This window comes from Callithrix jacchus, chromosome 8, assembly GCF_049354715.1.
Source record: "Callithrix jacchus isolate 240 chromosome 8, calJac240_pri, whole genome shotgun sequence".
In the NCBI taxonomy this organism is placed as follows: domain Eukaryota; kingdom Metazoa; phylum Chordata; class Mammalia; order Primates; family Cebidae; genus Callithrix; species Callithrix jacchus.
The window spans coordinates 22,352,716-22,372,899 of NC_133509.1; the positions used below are offsets into that span (position 1 = coordinate 22,352,716).

At 42.4% G+C, this 20,184-nt stretch overlaps 1 protein-coding gene and 1 pseudogene across 4 annotated transcripts in view; both read left to right on the forward strand.

Moving 5' to 3' along the window:
• The window catches only part of PTPN9 (protein tyrosine phosphatase non-receptor type 9), a 99,451-nt gene that overhangs the window by 59,061 nt on the left and 20,206 nt on the right, over positions 1 to 20,184 (forward strand). For 2 of the 4 annotated variants that reach the window (XM_054240483.2, XM_054240482.2), the window contains 4 exons: positions 5,921 to 6,031; positions 8,766 to 9,094; positions 10,672 to 10,788; positions 19,087 to 19,180. In XM_054240483.2, coding sequence (XP_054096458.1) covers positions 5,921 to 6,031; positions 8,766 to 9,094; positions 10,672 to 10,788; positions 19,087 to 19,180 — 651 coding nt within the window. The remainder of the gene's footprint in view (positions 1 to 5,920; positions 6,032 to 8,765; positions 9,095 to 10,671; positions 10,789 to 19,086; positions 19,181 to 20,184) is intronic. The other 2 variants (XM_078333747.1, XM_035261820.3) reach the window with 1 other exon arrangement.
• LOC103795576 (small nuclear ribonucleoprotein F-like) lies at positions 1,913 to 2,395 on the forward strand (annotated as a pseudogene).

Below are 20,184 nucleotides of genomic sequence, written 5' to 3' on the forward strand. Positions count from 1 at the left end.
TCGCCCAGGCTGGAGTGCAGTGGTGCAGTCTCAGCTAACTGCAACCTCCATCTCCCAGGTTCAAGCAATTCTCCTGTCTCAGCCTTCTGACTAGCTGGGATTACAGGTTCCCGCCACTACACCTGGCTAATTTTTGTACTTTTAGTAGAGATAGGGTTTCACCATGTTAGCCAGGCTGGTCTCGAACTTTTGACCTCAAATGATCTGCTCACCTTGACCTCCCAAAGTGCTGGGATTACAGGTGTGAGCCACTGCAAATGGCCTTATTTTTTAAATAGAGACAGGGTCAGGCAGGGCACTGTGGCTCACGCCTGTAATCCTAGCACTTTGGGAGGCCAAGGCATGCGGATCACCTGAAGTCGGAGTTCAAGACCAGCCTGACTAACATGGAGAAACCTTGCCTTTACTAAAAATACAAAATTAGCCAGGCATGTTGGCACATGCCTGTAATCCTAGCTACTAGGGAGGCTGAGACAGGAGAATCTCTTGAATCCCGGAAGTGGAGGTTGTGGTGAGCCAAGATTGTACCACTGTACTCCAGCCTGGGCAACAAGAGCAAAACTCCATCTCAAAAAAAAAAAAAAAAAATAGAGACAGGGTCTCACTATGTTGCCCAGGCTGGTCTTGAACTCCTGGACTCAAGCAGTCCTCCCTCCTTGGCCTCTCAAAGTGCTGGGATTACACTGTGATTGGCCTCTTTATGTACTCTGTATACATACAAAGAGTAAGATTTTTTTTTTTTTGGTTCACCTCACCCTGCTCACCTACTAATTTGACTTCTTTGCTCACCTGCTAATTTGACATCTCCCCCATTAAGAATGCATGCTCTAGGGTATAAGCCTAGGATTGGCTTGCTGGGTCCCAAAGTGAAGATTTAACCTTATAGGACAATGTCAAACTGTTTTCCAAAGTGGTTGTACTCACTTGCCATGTGTAAAAATTTCTATTGATCTACATCCTCTCCAGGACTTACTAATGTCAGACTTCTTAATTTTTTCCCCCAATTAAATGGATATGAAATGATATCTTGTGGTATAACTTGCATTTCTTTTATTAGTTAAATTAAGTCTCTTGCCTATTTGTGATTTGTCCATTTAGGAATTAATAGTTTTTAATATATTACTGATTCTAATCCATAAAGAGGTATATATACATATATACACACATAATGTGTGCACACAGTAAACTGTGTCTTAATTTGTAGCTTGTTTTTTCACTTTTTATGAAGTCCTTTTGACTAACAGAAGTCTTTTTTTGTTTCTTTTTTTGAAACCAAGTCTCGCTCTGTCTCCAGGGCTGAGTGCAGTGGCATGATCTTGGCTTACTGCGACCTCTGCCTCCCAGGTTCAAGCAGTTCTCATGTCTCAGCTTCCCAAGTAGCTGGAACTACAGGTGCCCACCACCACACCTGGCTGATTTTTGTATTTTTAGTAGAGATGGGGTTTCACCCTGTTAGCCAGGCTGGTCTCTAACTCTTGATCTCAAGTGATCCTCCCACCTCGGCCTCTCATAGTGCAGGATTACAAGTGTGAGCCACCACGCCCGACTTCAAAAGACTGATTTTTATCTGACATGTCACTCTCTGTTCTCTTCAGTTACCCTTTAGTTCTACTGATTTGGGGAATCCCTAGCACTCCTCTATGGAGAATAAATAGCATCTAGAACAAAATTCTCCAAAGACCTCTTCACTGAAGTGTGATAAACTACTTTCATCTTTTCCTTCAAAGATGCAACAATTTATTTCAGAGCCTAAATGTCCAAGGTCCTTTTAACCACCAAATCAAAGACCATTCTAGGAAAACACCCGTTATTTCCAAAAAATGATAAATAGAAAGTCGGAGCTGCTACATCTCCTTTTTCAGAGCAAAGAACTCTGACATGACTGTCTGGGGGTACCTGCTGCAGTCACCAGATGGGTGGCAGCTTGGTCAGTGGTGAATAGCCTGCAGTCTTCTCCGGTATAAATTACAAAGGATTTACCCCCTAGTCCCAAACCTTTCCTCAAGGGATTAACAGAGAAGCCAGTGATGGTGAAACTTAAGTGGGGAATGGATTACAGAGGCTAACTGGTATCTGTAGGTGAACCAGATCTACAGATGTATCTATATGAAGATGTAGCTTGCAAATACAGGAGAATACATAGTTGGGGTGTTGTCTGGACATCTGGATGAAGTTTTAGTAAAGTATAATACTGTCCTCTGTCTCAGAGGTGTGGAAGAAGAGAAAGAGGATGGGGAAATGAGAGAATAGCATCTTTTCTGGGGGATTTTAAAGTATATATTTCTAGACAATAAAGATTTGTAATAAATAAATGACTGAACTTATATCCTGTCAGTTCAGTAAGTTGGTAACACCTTTTGGAAGGCATCTGGCCTTATAAATCCATGAAAATGCACATACTCTTTGATCAGTTCTATTTCTGAGATTATATGCTAAAGAAACAATCAGGAAAATAAAGATTTATAAAGAGTATTTACTGCACATTTATTTTAGATAATTAAAAATAATAGTTTAAAACTGGAAAGAAGCTGGACCCAGTGACTTACATCTATAATCTTAGCCCTTTGGGAGGCTGAGATGGGAGAATTGCATAAGGCCAGGAGTTCAAGGCCAGTCTAGGCCACATAGCAAGACCCTGTCTGTACAAAATTTAGCTGCTTGTGGTAGTGTGTGCCTATCATCATCCTAGCTACCCAGGAGGCTGAGGCAGGAGGATCACTTGAGCCCAGGATATGAGGCTGCAGTGAGCTATGATTGTATGATTACATTCCAGCCCAGGTAATAAGATCTTGTCTTAAAAAAAAAAAAAGAATATTCATAATCTTTAGCCAAATAATCTCAGTTTTAGAAACAGCTTCTTAAAATAATTTAAAAGGAGGCCAGGCGCAGTGGCTCATCTGTAATCCCAGCACTTTGAGAGGCCGAGACAGGTGGATCACTTGAGGCTAGAAATTCGAGACCAGCCTGGTGAAACCCTGTCTCTGCTAAAAATACAAAAAAGTTAGCTAGGCATGATGGCACACGTCTGTAATCCAGCTACTCAGGAGGCTGAGGCATGAGAATTGGTCGAACCCTTGAACAGAGATCGTGCCACCACACTCCAGCTTGGGCGGCCAAGTGAGACTTTGTCTCAAAAAGAAAATTAAAAGGAAAAGGTAAAATTAGCATATCAGGATTATTAAGGCCTGAAAACAAACCAAATAATCAGAATGATGGTTATGTGGTTAATTAAATTACTTATGGCATATTTACTCCACAGGATATTGTGACTTTGTTGAAACTGACAAATAGAAATCTAAGTTGGGGAAAGGAGGGACTTTTAAATATGTAAAAGTGGGAAACAAAACAGCTACCCATATAGAAAAAAATGTCAGATTCCTACATCTCATACTATGTTCAAAAATCAACTTCAGATAGATTAAAGTCTTAAATAACAAAAATAGGCCACGCATGGAAGCTCACGCCTGGAATCCCAACACTGGGAGGCCAAGGCAGGCAGATTACTTGAGCCCAGGAGTTTGAAACCAGCCTGGGCAACATGATGAAACTATCTGTACAAAGTATAAAAATTAGATAGGCATGGTGGCACATAGTACTTGCGAGGCCAAGGTGGAAAGATCACTTGAGCCCAGGAGGTCAAGGCTACAGTAAGCCATGATGGTGCCACTGCACTCCAGCCTGGGCAACAGAGTCAGACCTTGTCTCAAAAAAACAAAACAAACAAATGAACAAAAAGGACAAAAACAAAAGTTTAAAATTTTAAAAGAAAATAGCTCCTCAAATCTGGACAAGTGGAAACAACCCAAATGACCATCAACAGTTGAATAGATTCGCAAAATACAGTATATTTATGATGAAATATTATTCAGCCTTAGAAAGCAGTATAATTCTGAGACATGCCATAATATGGATTAACCTTGGAAACATTATGCTAAGTAGGATAAACCCGACCAAAAAGGACAAATATAGTAGGATTCCACTAACATGAGGACCTAAAATAAGCAAATTCATAGAGACAAAAAGTAGAACAGAGGTTACTAGGGACTAGGAAAGGAATAGGAAGACATTGTTTAATGGGTACAGAGTTTTCGTTTGCAATGATGAAATAGCTGAAAATGAATAGTGGTGATGGCTGCATCGTGAACATACTTAACACCAATAATTGTACACTTAAAATGGTTTAAGGCTGGGCATGGTGGCTCATGCCTGTAATCCCAGCACTTTAGGAGACTGAGGCAGGTGGATCACCTGAGGTTGGGAATTTGAGATGAGCCTGACCAACGTGGAGAAACCCTGTCTCTACTAAAAATACAAAATTAGCCAGGCATGGTGCAACATGTCTGTAATCCCAGCTACTTGGGAGGCTGAGGCAGGAGAATCACTTGAACCCAGGAGGTGGAGGTTGCAGTGAACCGAGATTGCGCCATGCACTCCAGCCTGGGCAACAATAGTGAAACTCTATCTCTTGGGGAAAAAAATGATTTAAAAAGTAGTTTTGTTGTGTATATTTTCAATAAAAGAAACCACTTAGAAAAATTAATGCACACGGTGGAATCAGTGGCACAGCAGTAAAAAAAATAGTAATTTTTCTGACATTAAAATAGAAAAGGATTTAAGATACAAAACACACTAACTAGAAAACATTAATACATTTGACCATATTAAAATTAAAAACTTCAAGATGGGAGCAGTAGTTTAATGCCTGTAATCCCAGCACTCTGGGAGGCCAAGGTAGGCAGATTACTTGAGGTCAGGAGTTCGAAACCAGCCTTGGCAACATAGTGAAACCCTGTCTCTACTAAAAATACAAAAATTAGCCTAGTGTAGTGGCGCAGTCTCAGCTATTTGGGAGCCTCAGGTGGGAGGATCATCTGAGCCTAGGTGGTACAGGAAGCAGTGAGCTGTGATTGTGCCACTGCACTCCAGCCTGGGTAACAGAGAAAGACTCTATCTCTAAAACAAAACAAAACAAAACAAAACAAAAACAGGACAACCAACCAAACAAAAAAACTAACAACTATGGATTAGGAATGAATGATTTTTCATCTTTATGTCTTGTGTGGATCAGGGTATCTCCTTTTTTAGATCTCATTTGCCATAGTGCATGTTAAATTATATTTATTGATTGGTAAATACATAGATGAACTAATAGATAAAAAAGATTATATATACACAGATTATCAGACTGAATGAAAAGTTATGAAAGAGAAATTTTTAAAATTTCTATTTATTATTTTTTAATTTTTTAAAATTATTTTTCTGAGGCAGAGGTTTGCTCTTGTTGCCCAGGCTGGAGTGAAATGGCATGATCTCAGTTCACTGCAACCTCTGCCTCCCGGGTTCAAGTGATTCTCCTGCCTCAGCCTCCTGAGTAGCTGGATTACAGGCATGCGCCACCACACCCAGCTAAGTTTTGTATTTTTAGTAGAGACCGGGTTTTGCCATGTTGGCCAGGCTGGTCTCAAACTCCTGACCTCAGGTGATCCACCCACCTTGGCCTCCCAAAGCACCTGGATTATAGGCATGAGCCACCACGCCTGGTCAGGAAATGTTTAATGTTCAGTTTATTCACGATCTCATTTTTCCTTCAAGTTTTAATAACAGAACTTTTTTAGGAGGCGTATATGTATGCTGATGTGTGATGTGTGTAGGATTTCTGTTGAGATGAGAAGTCAGAATAGTTTCTGATCCATAAAACTTATGGTAGACAAGAACTTAACATTGTTATTTTTAAAGGAAAATCGGCTTCTAATTTCTTTATTTTGTTTAACCACTTTCTCTAGCTGCTGAGGTCAAACCTGAATTAGGCTGTAGACTCCCCCTGCTGGGTAAGAATGGAGAGAAGAGCAGAAAAACCTTAACTGTGGGCTTGAAGTCACAGGTTCCATTATACTCCAATCCTCATGTGTTTTTTCCACAGGGAGCCTTTCCAGCTCGTTTGAAGAAGGTGCTGATTGTGGGGGCACCCATATGGTTCCGAGTGCCCTATTCCATCATCAGCCTCCTCCTGAAGGACAAAGTCCGGGAGAGGGTAAGGCAAGCTCGCCCTTTTTTGTTTGGAGGTGAATAGATACATTCTCATCTCTACTGGTGAATTCCTCCCAATTAATGGGAACTTCAAAAAATCTTCCTGGCATGTCTCCTAGAGCATGTTCTGCTTCTGTTAGTGCATTCACTCACATTATCTACGCACTCACATTATCTACCTGATGCATTAGTCAGCTCATACAGACTGCCTCTCTTACTGTCCTACAAGCTTCTTGAAGTTCAAAACTAGACACAGTTTATCTGGCTCTCACTTTGTCTAGCACCTTGCATAAGATGGTACTGAAGGAATGTGTCCTGGAGGTAACTTAGGGATGGCTACTACTTCCAAAAGTTTTCCTAGTGCTGCATAGCCCTTTAATATTTAGCAGCTTGTAATATAATTGCATTAGCTGAATTGGCATTTGAATTTGTTCAACTGGAAACATCATTCAGTCCCTTTGACCACCAGGGTTGCGGAGGGGAGTTTTTCATAATGTCTCTTTCTACATTTATTCCTGGCATTGTTTTCTCAAAACATGTTTTTCAAAACATTGTTTCTCAAAACATCTTTTTGCTTCCCAATTTCAAAAGCATTCAAAATTACTTTAATTCTGAGCTGAGTATAGTGGCTGACACCTATAATCCTAACACTTTGGGAGACCGAGCGGGAAGATCGCTTGAGGCCAGGAGTTCGAGACCAGGCTGGGCAACATAGTGGGACCCCATCACTACAATAAAACCAAAAACAAATTCTGGGCTGGGTGCGGTGGCTCACGCCTATAATCCCAGCACTTGGGAGGCCAAGGCAGGTGGATCACGATGTCAAGAGATGGAGACCATCCTGGTCAACAAGATGAAACCCCATCTCTACTAAAAATACAAAAATTAGCTGGGCATGGTGGTGTGTGCCTGTAGTCCCAGCTACTCGGGAGGCTGAGGCAGGAGAATTGCTTGAACCCAGGAAGCGGAGGTTGCGGTGAGCCGAGATCGTGCCATTGCACTCCAGTCTGGGTAACAACAGCGAAATTCCGTCTCAAAAAAAAAAAACACACACACACACAAAAACAAAAACAAATTCTTCTATAATCTCCTGAGTGTTCCATGATTAAAGGATTTATGGTCTTAGTTACTGATTGCAGCCATTGAAAGACAGGATGTATGAAAGTGTAGACATTCAGTTCTGTAGAAGCTACTTAGAGACCTAATGATGAAGAGTAGGAGAGAGCTTTTCTTTTTTCTTTTATCTTTCTTTTTTTTTATTTTTTGGCAAACAAGATGGAAAGTCTTTTTCTTTTGAGACGGAGTTTCACTCTTGTCGCCCAGGCTGGAGTGCAATGGCACAATCTCAGCTCACTACAACCTCCACCTCAAGGGGGTCAAGTGATTCTCCTGCCTCTGCTTCCCGAATAGCTGGAATTACAGGTGCCCACCACCACGCCCAGCTAATTCTTGTATTTTTTTAGTAGAGATGAGGTTTCACCATGTTGGCCAGGCTGGTCTTAAGCTCCTGACCTCAGGTGATCCACCCTCCTTGGCCTCCCAAAGTGCTGCTATTACAGGTGTGAGCCACCTTGCCAGCCAGAGAGATCTTTTCTAAGGTAAGTCTTTGAGAGAACTCCATAGGCAAGTCCTTGCTCTTGAATTATAGGAATGATATATGCATGTATAAACTCAAATTAAGCACTTTTTGTAGTCCAAGCACTGGTTCCTGATCATTAAAAATTAAGTGAGATAGTCTTTACCTTCAAGGAGCTCATGGTCTTGATAGGGAAGACAGAGATACACATGTGAGGACTTTGGCTCTGCAGGAACGCAGAGGAGCATATTGCCTGAGGCAGTCAGGGAAGACTTCACAGAAGAGGTGAGCTCTGCTCGTCCACGAAGAGGCAGAGGAGGAAAAGAAGGCATTCCAAGAAGAGACGATGCAAAAGAGATGAGATTTTAGGAGGAACAGCATCCCCATTTCACAGATTCTAAAGAGAACCAGTAAAGCTAGTTTGTTTCAGCATGGCAGTGTCCAAGGAGGGAGCAGAATTAAGTCTTATTATTACTACAAAAAATTAGCCTAGGATGGTGGTGTGTGTCTGTAGTTTCAACTTCTTGAGGGGCCAAGGTGGGAGGATCGTTTGAGCCCAGGAGGTTGAGGCTGCAGTGAGCTGTGATCATGCCACTACACTCCAGCCTGGGTGAAGACGTGAGATGCTGCCTCCAAAAAAAAAGTGCTATCTAACATTTTTCCTGGGCTACCCTGCCTCTGAGTGGCTTGCTGTCATAGATAATCCTATTTTTGCGAACCCCTATATCAAGCTGAGTAAAACACAAGCTAACAGGCCTTAGAATTGGTTGTCTGAAAATGGGGCTGACAAAAATAACTGCTACCTATGCATTCTTAGTGGCCAAAAAAAGAGTACCAGCACACAGAGATGCTGGGAAGCCTTGTTAATAGTATAAAGCCTTTGTTCACTGTATCGTCCTTTCAGAAGATGTATAACAATGTCCCTATTTCCAGGAGTGAATTTTATATATATTTTGGGAGTTCACACTTTTATCTGGCAAATTCAGAGGACTTAAATCTCAGGCAGATGAAATGCAGTCTACAACTTTTACAAGTATACCTTGTATTCCAAGAAAATCTCCTCCCATCCTCCAGACCTTATAGAAACACATATATTCTTTGTCACTCTCTGTATGCCTTTTCCTCCCCCAACATACTCACATGGTTCTTTCTGGCCTTCCAGATTCAGATATTAAAGACATCTGAGGTCACGCAGCACCTGCCCAGGGAGTGTCTTCCAGAAAACCTGGGCGGGTACGTCAAAATTGATCTCGCCACTTGGAATTTCCAGTTCCTACCCCAGGTGAATGGACACCCAGATCCCTTCGATGAGATCATCCTGTTCTCACTCCCTCCTGCCTTAGACTGGGACTCAGTACATGTTCCAGGTCCCCATGCTATGACTATCCAAGAGCTGGTGGACTATGTTAACGCCAGGCAAAAGCAAGGAATCTATGAGGAATACGAAGACATTCGTCGTGAGAACCCCGTTGGCACTTTCCACTGTTCCATGTAAGTAGGAAAGGTTTGAGCCAGCAGTTGGTTACCAAGATACTCTTGGTGGGCTCTGGTTCCTTCCACCCCACACTTGATTAATAAAGACCTTTCCTTGCATTAAGGAGCATCACTCTCACTTAAATGTTGGTTTCTCACATGCAGAAAGAGGTACGTTCTGCTTTGGTGCTTCTTACCATCATCCTATGCTCTGAAATTTCTGGAGGTCTTTGGTACCAATGGGGCAACCCTGTTGGACATATTTTTAGATATTTTCCTGAAATGCAAGTGTTTTTAAAAAGGCAGGCTCAAAATAGGCTACTGTCTCTTCCTGTTCACAGAGTGAATACTGGTCTGTTCATTTGGGCAGTTTCTCCCCATAACATGGCATAACATTACATCTTAAGGAGGGGTATCTGGTACACTTAAAATAATCCATAGTTAGCTGGGCACAGTGACTCATGCCTGTAATCCCAGCACTTTGGAAAGCCAAGGTGGGAGGATCACCTGAGGTCAGAAGTTTGAGACCAACCTGGCCAAGATGGTGAAACCCTGTCTTTATTGAAAATACAAAAGTTAGCTGGATGTGGTAGTGGATGCCTGTAATCCCAGCTACTCAGGAGGCTGTGGCAGGAGAATTGCTTGAACCCAGGTGGCGGAGGTTGCAGTGAGCTGAGATTGCACCACTGTACTCCAGAGCAAGACTCCGTCTCAAAAAAAAAAAATATCCATAGTTAGTAAGAGAGTACAGTTGCCTTATAGGACATTAACCTCTTAAAATTTTCATTCTTAAAAAAAAAAAAAAAATTTCATTCTTTCTAAATCCTATCACAGAACCATCTGGCAGGTCCAGCGTGGTAGCCCACACCTGAATCCCAGCACTTTGGGAGGTCAAGGCGGGCGGATCACCTGAGATCAGGAGTTTGAGACCAGCCTAACCAATATGATGAAACCCTGTCTCTACTAAAAACACAAAAATTAGCTACGTGAAACACTGAGCCAGAGAAAATTGCTTGAACATGGGAGGCAAAAGTTGCAGTGAGCCGAGATCATGCCATTGCACTCCAGCCTAGGCAACAAGAACAAAACTCTGTCTCAAAAACAAATTAAAAAACCCCATCTGGCTAGTTCATAACTCTGGCTCATAACTACTTGATAACTATTGTTGGCCACAGAACATAGATCCTTCCTTTCTTTCTTCCTCCCTCCCTTCCTCTTTCTTTTTTCTTTCTTTCTTTTTTTTTTTTTTTTTTTTTTTTTTGAGACAGTCTTGCTCTGTCGCCCAGGCTGGAGTGCAATGGCACAATCTCGGTTCACTGCAACCTCTGTCTCCTGGGTTCAAGCAATTCTCTTTGCCTCAGCCTTTCAAGTAGCTGGGATTACAGGCCTGCACCACCATACCTGGCTAATTTTTGTATTTATAGTGGAGCTGGGGTTTCACCATGTTGGCCAGGTTGGTCTCAAACTCCTGACCTCAGGTGATCTGCCCACCTCAGCCTCCCAAAGTGCTGGGATTACAGGCATAACCCACCACACCCAGCCTCTTCTTTTCTCTTTGCCTCCTTTTCTTCTTCTTTTTTTTTTTTTTGAGACAGAGTCTTGGTCTGTTGCCAGGCTGGAGTGCTGTGGCGTCATCTCGGCTCACTACAACCTCCACCTCCCAGGTTCAAACAATTCTCCTGCCTCAGCCTCCCAAGTAGCTGGGATTACAGGTATGTACCACCACGCCTGGCTAATTTTGTATTTTTAGCAGAGACAGGGTTTCATCGTATTGACCAGTCTGGTCTCGAACTCCTGACCTTATAATCCATCTGCCTTGGCCTCCCAAAGTGTTGGGATTACAGGCATGAGCCACCACACCTGGCCTTCTTTTCTTTTCTTCTGTTCTTTTCATTTCCTCGAATTCCTAGGTTCAAGTGATCCTCTTACCTCAGCCTCCTGAGTAGTTGGGACTACAGGCATGTGCCACTATGCCCAGCTAATTTTTTATTGTTTGAAGAGATGGACTTTGCCATGTTGCCTGGGCTGGTCTCAAACTCCCAGACTGAGGTGATCGTCCTGCCTTGATCTCTCAAAGTGTTGAGATTACAGGGGTGAGCCACTGCACCTGGTCAGATTATTATTGCTCTCATTTCTCTTACCATGTTTTAATTGGCTGCCCCAGAAATCTCTCTCCAACTAGTGAGCTATGTCTGTTGAAAACTATAGAAACTATGGGTGGGTACAGTGGCTCATACCTGTAATCTCAGCACTTTGAGAGTACATGGTATAGGAGGATTATTTGTGCCTAGGAGTTTGAGATCAACCTGAGCAGCATAGCAAGAACCCATCTCTACAAAAATAAAAACCAACAAGATTAGCCAGGCTGATCCCGAACTCCTGAACTCAAGTGATCTGCCTGCCTCGGCCTTGCAAAGTGCTGAGATTAAAGGCATGAGCCACTGTGCCCGGCTTCTCTTGCATCTTGAATGAGGGAAGTACATTGGAGCAGGAAGGCTTGCTGGGCTGATCCAAGAGGATGCACACTTATCCTGGGGATTCTTTACCTTGCTCTTGATGCTTCTGCAACTACCAACTGCTGTGAGGTCCTTGAGATGTCATTTCTACTGTAGGGTCTCCCCCCTCCATTGAATAAGTGGGTTTAGATCTTCTTGGCATCATCCAAACCAGCTACCATTTGACAATCAGAGATCCCTCATTCAATGAGAGGACTTCCTAGTCTTGCCTGTTGAATGATTGATTCCCCAATTTGTTATTTAGAACCTAGAATCCTCATCAGCCCCAGGCCTCCGTCTTACACCAACTCCCAGTAGAGCTACTTACACAGAACAAACTATGTTTCCCTTGGAATTCTGGATTATGAAGTGGATATCAGTGTACATTCACTCTTACCCAGGATTCCCCTGAACCAAGAGACTTTCTTTCCCTTTTCTCTTATTACTTTTTCTTATAATTGTAGATTCACTTGTAGTTTTAAGAAGTAATAGAGACAGATCACATGCACCCTTTCTACAGTTATCCCATGGTAACATCTTCCAAAACTGTAGTGTAATATCACAGCCAGAGTATTAACACTGATACAGTCCACCAATCTGATTTAGACTTCCCCAGTTTTACTTTGTTTGTGTGTATTTACTTCTCTGTGGTTTTGTCACACGTGTAGGTTTGTGTATCTGTCACCATAGACAAGATACAAAGAGTTCTGTCAACACAAGGCTCCCCTTGTTGCCCTTCAATATTTTAATATTTATTTAGTTAGTTTGAGACAGAGTCTTGTTCTGTCACCCAGGCTGGAGTACAATGACGTAATCTTGGCTCACTGCAACCTCTGCCTCCCAGGTTCAAGTGATTTTTCTTGCCTTACCTTCTCAAGTAGCTGGGACTACAGGCATGTGCCACAATGCCCAGCTAATTTCTTTTCTTTTCATTTTTTGAAACTGAGTTTTGCTCTTGTCACCCAGGCTGGAGTGCAGTGGGCGATCTCGGCTCACTGCAACCTCTGCCTCCCAGGGTTAAGCGATTCTGCTGCCTCAGCTTCCCAAGTAACTGGGATTGTAGGCGCCCACCACCACGCCTACAGCTAATTTTTGTATTTTTAGTAGGCAGGATTTCACTGTGTTGGCCAGGCTGGTCTCGAACACTCCTGACCTGTGTCCACCCACCTTGGCCTCCCAAAGCGCTGTGATTGTAAGCGTGAGCCACTATGCTTGGCTTCGTTGCCCTTTAATAAACAGACACCTCCTTCCCACCACCTCCCTATTCCTAACCCCTGTAACCACTAATCTGTTCTCCATTTCTGTATAATTTTGTGTTTTCCAAGTTGTTGTTATATAAAATAACATTATATAAAACTTATAAAAAATTACATACATTATGTAATCTTTTAGGATTGCTTTTATTCACTAGGCATATTTGTATGGGAAGGGGGAGACTCTTTTTTTAGACAGAGTCACTCTGTCACCCAGGTAGGAGGCATGATCTTGGTTCACTGCAATCTCCACCTCTCAGGTTCAAGTGATTCTCCCGCCTCAGTCTCTCAAGTAGGTGGGCTTACAGGCACCTGCCACCATGCCTGGCTAATTTTTTTTTTTTTTTTTCAGTAGAGACAAGGTTTCACCATATTGGCTAGGTTGGTCTTGAACTCCTAACCTCAGGTAATCTGACAGCCTGAGCCTCCCAAAGTGCTGGGATTACAGGCATAAACCACTATGCTTGGCTGAAATTTTTTAAGATAGAGAAAAGTACATAGTATGACACTGGAAATAACTATATGTTTGTACCATGGGATCAACACTGACTATTGTTAATATTTTGTTATATTTGCTTTATCTTTTTTTTTTTTTTTTGAGATGGAGTTTCGCTCTTGTTGCTCAGGCTGGAGTGCAATGACCTTGACTCACTGCAACCTCTGCCTCCTGGGTTCAAGTGATTCTCCTGCCTCAGCCTACCAAGTAGCTGGGATTACAGTTGCCTGCCACCATGCCCTGCTAATTTTTATTTTAGTTTATTTTTTGAGACAGAGTTTCACTCTTGTTGCCCAGCCTGTAGTGCAATGGTGCAGTCTCGCTCACCGCAACCTCCACAGTCCTGCGTTCAAGCACTTCTCCTGCCTCAGCCTCCCAAGTAGCTAGGATTACAGGCATGTGCCACCACACCTGGCTAATTTTGTATTTTTAGTAGAGATGGGGTTTCTCCATGTTGGTCAGGCTGGTCTCAAAGTCCCGACCTCGGGTGATCTGCCTGTCTTGGCTTTTCAAAGTGCTGTGGTTATAGGCATGAGCCACCGTGCCTGGCCAATTCTTTGTATTTTTAATAGAAACAGAGTTTTGCCATGTTAGGCACGCTGGTCTCAAACTCATCTCAGGTGATCCACCTGCCTCTGCCTCCTAAAATCTTGGAATTGCAGACATGAACCACCACACCTGGCCTTTTTTTTTTTTTTTTTTTTAAGAGAGACACGTTCTTGCTCTGTCACACAGGTTGGAGTGCAGGCGCAGTGGCACTATCATAGCTCATGGCAGCCTCAACCTCCTGGGCTCAAGTGATTTTCTTGCCTTAGCCTCCCTCGTAGCTGGGACTAGAGGCATGGGCTAGCATACCTGGCCAATTTTTTTGAAGTTTTTGTAGAGATGAAGTCTTGCTCTGTTGCCCAGGCTGGTCTCAAATCCTGGGCTCAAGTGATTCTCCCGTCTCAAAGTGCTGGGATTTTAGGCATGAGCCACCGTGCCCAGCTGCCTTTTTTTATTATTATACAAGAGAAAAAAATTATTATAAAGTTGAAATTTCTTGTAATCCTCATCCTTACCTCTCCCCACTCATCATAAGCAACTACTAGTATGAACATAGTGTTTCTTTCTAGTTCATTTTGTTTATACTGTTATATATACATAAGCACTAATGAATAATATAAAGTATTATTTTATATGTGTGACCTTTGTAATTTCTTTGCTTTCAGTTAATGTATACAAATAATTTTTTTCAAAACCAAAAAGTACTAAAGAAGAAAAGCAATGACAAAATAAATAGCCAAATCCTGTTTTACCCTCAATTCCACTACCTATAATCATGTTTTCAACTCTTATAGCTGTTTTCCCTGGTATTTCATCCCTAATTCTAAATTAAAATGCTTATCATATGCCAGGCACAGTGGCTAACGCCTGTAATCTCAGCACTTTGGGAGGTTGAGGTGGGTAGATTGTTTGAGCTTAGGATTTCAAGACCAGCCTGAGCAACATGGTGAAACCCTGCCTCTGCAAAAAATACAAAAATTAGCTGGGTGTGGTGGTGTGTGTCTGTAGTCCCAGCTACTTGGGAGGCTGAAGTGGGAAGCTCCCTTGAACCTGCAGTAAGCCAAAATTGTGCCACTGGACTCCAGCTTGAAACACAGAGTGAGGCCCTGTCTCAAAAAAAAGAAGCACACTATGATACTTTTCACTGAGTTTTATTGGAGGTGGGCATTTAGCTCTTATACTATGTCTCCACTTTCCTTTTGACTACTCTTACAGTATACAGCAATTATATGTAACATTCTTAAATTGAATCAGTAGTCATTGAACATATTAGGACTATGTAAATTATTTTTACTGGAGAGCTACATGGACTACTATGAAATGATCAAATATTTAACAATTATTTTAAAAGATTAAAATATAAACGTTATTTCTCAACATAAGCTCCATCAAGTTTAAGATACCTTTGTAATACTAGCCATTTAGTCCATCCATAACTGAGGAACTTAGCCATGTCAATGCAGTCTTTTTCATACTTCACATTAACTGAGGAAAAATGGGTGCATTTTGTAGATTTTTTTTTAAGATTAGGAAACAAAAAGAACTCAGAAGGAGCCAAATCAGATCTGAACAATTTTTTTTTTTTAATGTATTTTTAGTAGAGATGGGATTTCACCATGTTGGCCAGGCTGGTCTCAAAATCCTGGCCTCGAGTGATTCACATGCCTCAGCCTCCCAAAGTGCTAAGATTACAGGTGTGAGCTTCTACACCTGGCCTTTTTTGAGACATGCTGTGTCACTCTGTCACCCAGATTGGAGTGCTGTGGCTCTATCTCAGCTCACTGCAACCTCAGCTTCCCAAACTCAAGCCTCAGCCTCCAGAGTAGCTGGGACCACAGGCACGCTCCACCACACCTGGCTAATTTTTCTTTTTTTTTTGGAGACGGAGTTTCATTCTTTGTTGCCCAGGCTGGAGTGCAGTGGTGGGATCTTGGCTCATTGCAACCTCTACCTCCCAGGTTCAAGCGATTCTCCTGTCTCAGCCTCCCGAGTGGCTGAGTTCATAGGTGCCTGCCACCACGCCTGGCTAATTTTTGTATTTTTAATAGAGACAGGGTTTCACCACGTTGGCCAGGCTGGTCTCAAACTCTTGACCTCAGGTGATCCTTTGGCCTCAGCCTCCCAGAGTACTGGTATTACGGGTGTGAGCCACAGTGCCCGGCCACCTGGCTAATTTTTTGTATTTTTGGTGGAGAACAGGGCTTTGCCATGTTGCTCAGGATGGTCTGAAACTCCTGAGCTCAGGCCATCCACCTGCCATAGCCTCCCAAAGTACTGGAATTGTGGGCATTAGCCACTACACCTGGCCTAATAATATTATCAATTCAATTTTTTGTTTCTTCTAGAGTTAATTACCTGATTTTTTCATTGCCTTTAGTTTTCTGTATATCTATCCTCATTATTTTTCTTTTTGTTGTTGTGTTTTTGAGATGGAGTCTTGCTCTATTGCCCAGGCTAGGGTACAGTGTCACGATCTTGGCTCACTGCAACCTCCACACCCTGGATTAAAGTGATTCTCGTATCTCAGCCTCCTCCTCAGTAGCTGGGATTATAGGCACTCTTTACCTCGCTCTGCTAACTTTTTTTCGGTATTTATAGTAGAGATAGGGTTTTGCCATGTGGGCCAGGCTGGTTTCAAACTCCTGACCTCAAGTTATCTGCCCACCTTGGCCTCCCAAAGTGTAGGGATTATGGGTATGAGCCACCTTGCTTCGTTATTTTTCTATATGCCTAATCAGATTTATTTTACGCTGTCATTAGTTTCCAAGTGGTTGAATGTATCAGATAATCAATTGCTTCCATTTTTTTTCCAGAGACTCACTTTCAGAACCTTTTTTTCTTTTGTTCTAGTCTAAACTGTGGTTGGTTATTATCTAGGCTTGCTCCTCAGTTTTTATCTTGTAATTTCCCGGTTTCCTTTGTTGGATCTTCTTTCCTAATTGTAGAACATCTTCTTTCTTTACCTTTATTCTATTTTGCTACAGTATAGAACTCTAGGTTGGAAATAATTTTATCTCAGAATTTTTTAAGGCGATGCCATACTGATTACTAGTGATGCTGTGAATTATCTGATCTTTCTCCATTCATTCATTCATGACTCCTGTTACCCAGGCTGGAGTGCAGTGGCACAATCTCGGCTCACTGCAACCTCCACCTCCTGGGTTCAGGTGATTCTCCTGCCTCAGCCTCCTGAGTAGCTGGGACTACAGGTGTGCACCATCATGCCCAGCTAATTTTTGTATTTTTAGTAGAAACATGGTTTTACCATGTTGGCCAGGCTGGTCTCCAAGTCCCGACCTCAGGTAATCTCCCCTTCTCAAGTCTCCCAAAGTGCTGAAATTGCAGGGGGTGAGCCACTGCACCCAACCTAAATTTCTTAAACAAAATGTCCAGGGAAGAAAAAAGAAAAACAGTAAATCATTTAAAAGGATTGAAAGAGGCCAGGCATGTTGGCTCATGCCTGTAACCCCAGCACTTTGGGAGGCCAAGAAGGGTAGATCACCTGAGGTTAGGAGTTCAAGACCAGCCTGGACAACATGGTGAAACGCCATCTCTACTAAAAATATAAAAATTGGGCCGTGTGTGGTGGCGCATGCCTGTAATCCCAGCACTTTGGGAGCGAGAAGGTGGATCACCTGAGGTCAGGACTTCGACACCAGCCTGGCCAACATGGTGAAACCCCATCTCTACTAAAAATACAAAATTAGCTGGGTGTGGTGGCGCATGCCTATAATCCCAGCTACTCAGGATGCTGAGGCAAGAGAATCGCTTGAACCCGGGAGGTGGAGGTTGCGGTGAGCCAAGATTGCGCCATTGCACTCCAGCCTGGGCAACAAGAGCAAAACTCCATCTCAAAAAATTAATAAGTAAATAAATAAATATTAGCCAGGGATGGTGGCAGGCTCCTATAATCCCAGCTACTCGGTAGGCTGAGGCAGGAGAATCACTTGAACCTGGGAGGTGGAGGTTGCAGTGAGCCAAGATCGCACCACTGCACTTGAGCCTGGGGGACAGAGTGAGACTCTGTCTCAAAATAATAATAATAATAATTCACAATGATGTACCTTAGTGTAGGTCCTCTTTAAAAACTTACTATATTGGTTACTTCATAGATTCTTTTAATCTGAAGGCTTGTTATTCAGTTCTAGGACTTTTTTTGTTACATTATTTTTTAAATGATTTTTTTTCTTGCATTATGTTAGTTTTCTCTCTAGACTTGCCCTTTATGCCTGCTTATAGCAATGTAGGCTTTTTCTGCATGCACTTCCAAACTCTATCAGCTCTATCCATTACCCAATTCCAAATCTGCCTACACATTTTTAGTTACAGCAGCACCACACTTCTTAGTACCAATTTCTGCCAAAGTAGAAATTGGGAGTGGGGACTCCTATCCCCACTCTTTCTTTTTAAATTAAATTAAATTTTTTATTATTTTATTTTATTGAGATGGAATCTGTCTTCATCACTTAAAGGAGTATAGTGGTGTGATTTTGGCTCACTGCAACCTCCGCCTCCCTGATTCAAGCGATTATCCTGCCTCAGCCTACTGAGTAGCTGGGATTACAGGTGTGCACCACCACACCTGGCTAACTTTCATACTTTTAGTAGAGATGGGGCATTATCATCTTGGCCAGTCTGGTCTTGAACTCCTGACCTTAGGTGATCCACCCACATCGGCCTCCCAAAGTGCTGGGATTACAAGCATGAGCCACTAAGTCCAGCCTCTCTTTTTTTTTAGAGTCAGGGTTTCTCTTTGGGCTGGAGTGCAGTGGCACCATCATAGCTCACTGCAGCCCTGACCTCCTGGGCTGAAGCGATCCTCCCACCTTAGATTCCTGAGTAGCTAGGACTACAGGTGTGTGCCATGATGCCCGGCTAATTTTTTAACTTCTTTGTAGAGATAAGCTCTCATTACATTTCCTGATTACAAACTTCTGGCCTCAAGCAATTCTCCAGCCTCCCAAAGTCCTGGGAGTAAAGGTGTGGACCACCGTGCCTGGCCTCCCTCTCTTTTGAAAGGAGATATGTTTATTTTTAGAAGTAATATGTACTTAGCATAAAAAATGTTTAATGATATGAAACTGTATGGGCTAGAGATTGAAAAGCTTCCATGTCTCCACCCCTGGAGTAACTGACACTCCTTTTGTATGGTCAGACTTTGCACATACTTACTGTTCCCACTTTTTCTTTATTCTTGCTTGTTTGTTTCATTTCCTTCAGGTCTCCAGGAAACCTAGAGAAGAACCGTTATGGGGATGTGCCCTGCCTGGACCAAACTAGAGTGAAGCTAACAAAGCGAAGTGGCCATACTCAGGTAGACAGATCAATGTTATCTTTCCAGGTGCACTGGGGGAAATTGAGCTTCTTCCAAAGTGAAGCTTACTAATACTATAGTAGCATGAAAGTAGACTCCAAGGCCAGAGAAATTAGGTTTCAGTTCATATTTTACTACACACTAGTCTATGACCATAGGCAAGTCCTCAAATGCCTGCCTCACAGTATTGAGTGGAAATTAAATGAAATTCTTATGTGAATGCTGATAGTGCAAGGTCTGATATATTATAGGTGCTTCATAGATGTTAAAGTATTTCTCCTTTTACTCCTTAGTAGAGAATTATGGTCGTAGAGTCCAATTCCTTTGGTGAGTATATATGCATCAATACAAGGCAACCCTGATTGTAAGTGACCTCTGATTTCTCCATCTGTATCTGGGGAAATTGTGGACAACTTACGTATACCTAAATGTCTAGAGATACAGATGAAATGGTCAAATGACTATATTATTTAATGTGTAAATTTGATTATATATTGAAAACCTCATATGTAATATATTAACAGATATTTAGTGAACATTTTATTCAAACACTTCACATACACCTTTAACTTTAGCGTCTGTCACGTTTTTTTAATTCATCCTGCATCTTATGCATCCCCTATAATGTGATTCATTCACTTATTCTTTTGTAAAATCCTTTAAAAAAAATAGAGACAGGGTCTCACTCTGTCACCCAGGCTGGAGTGCAATGACTTGATCATAGCCCACTGCACCCTTGAACTCCTGGGCTCAAGCAATCCTCCCACCTCTATCTCCTAAGTAGCTGGGACTATAGGCGCATGTCATTACACCTGGCTGATTTCTTTAACTTTTTGTAGAGATAGGGTCTCTGTTGGCCAGTTCCTCCTGGGCCAGTTCTGTTGACCAGTTCTTCCTGGGCTCAAGCAAGCCTCTCACCTTGGCCTCCCAAAGTGCTGGGATTACAAGCATGAGCCAATGTGCCTGGCCATAAATTCCTTTTTAATATAACTTGTTTACAGCAA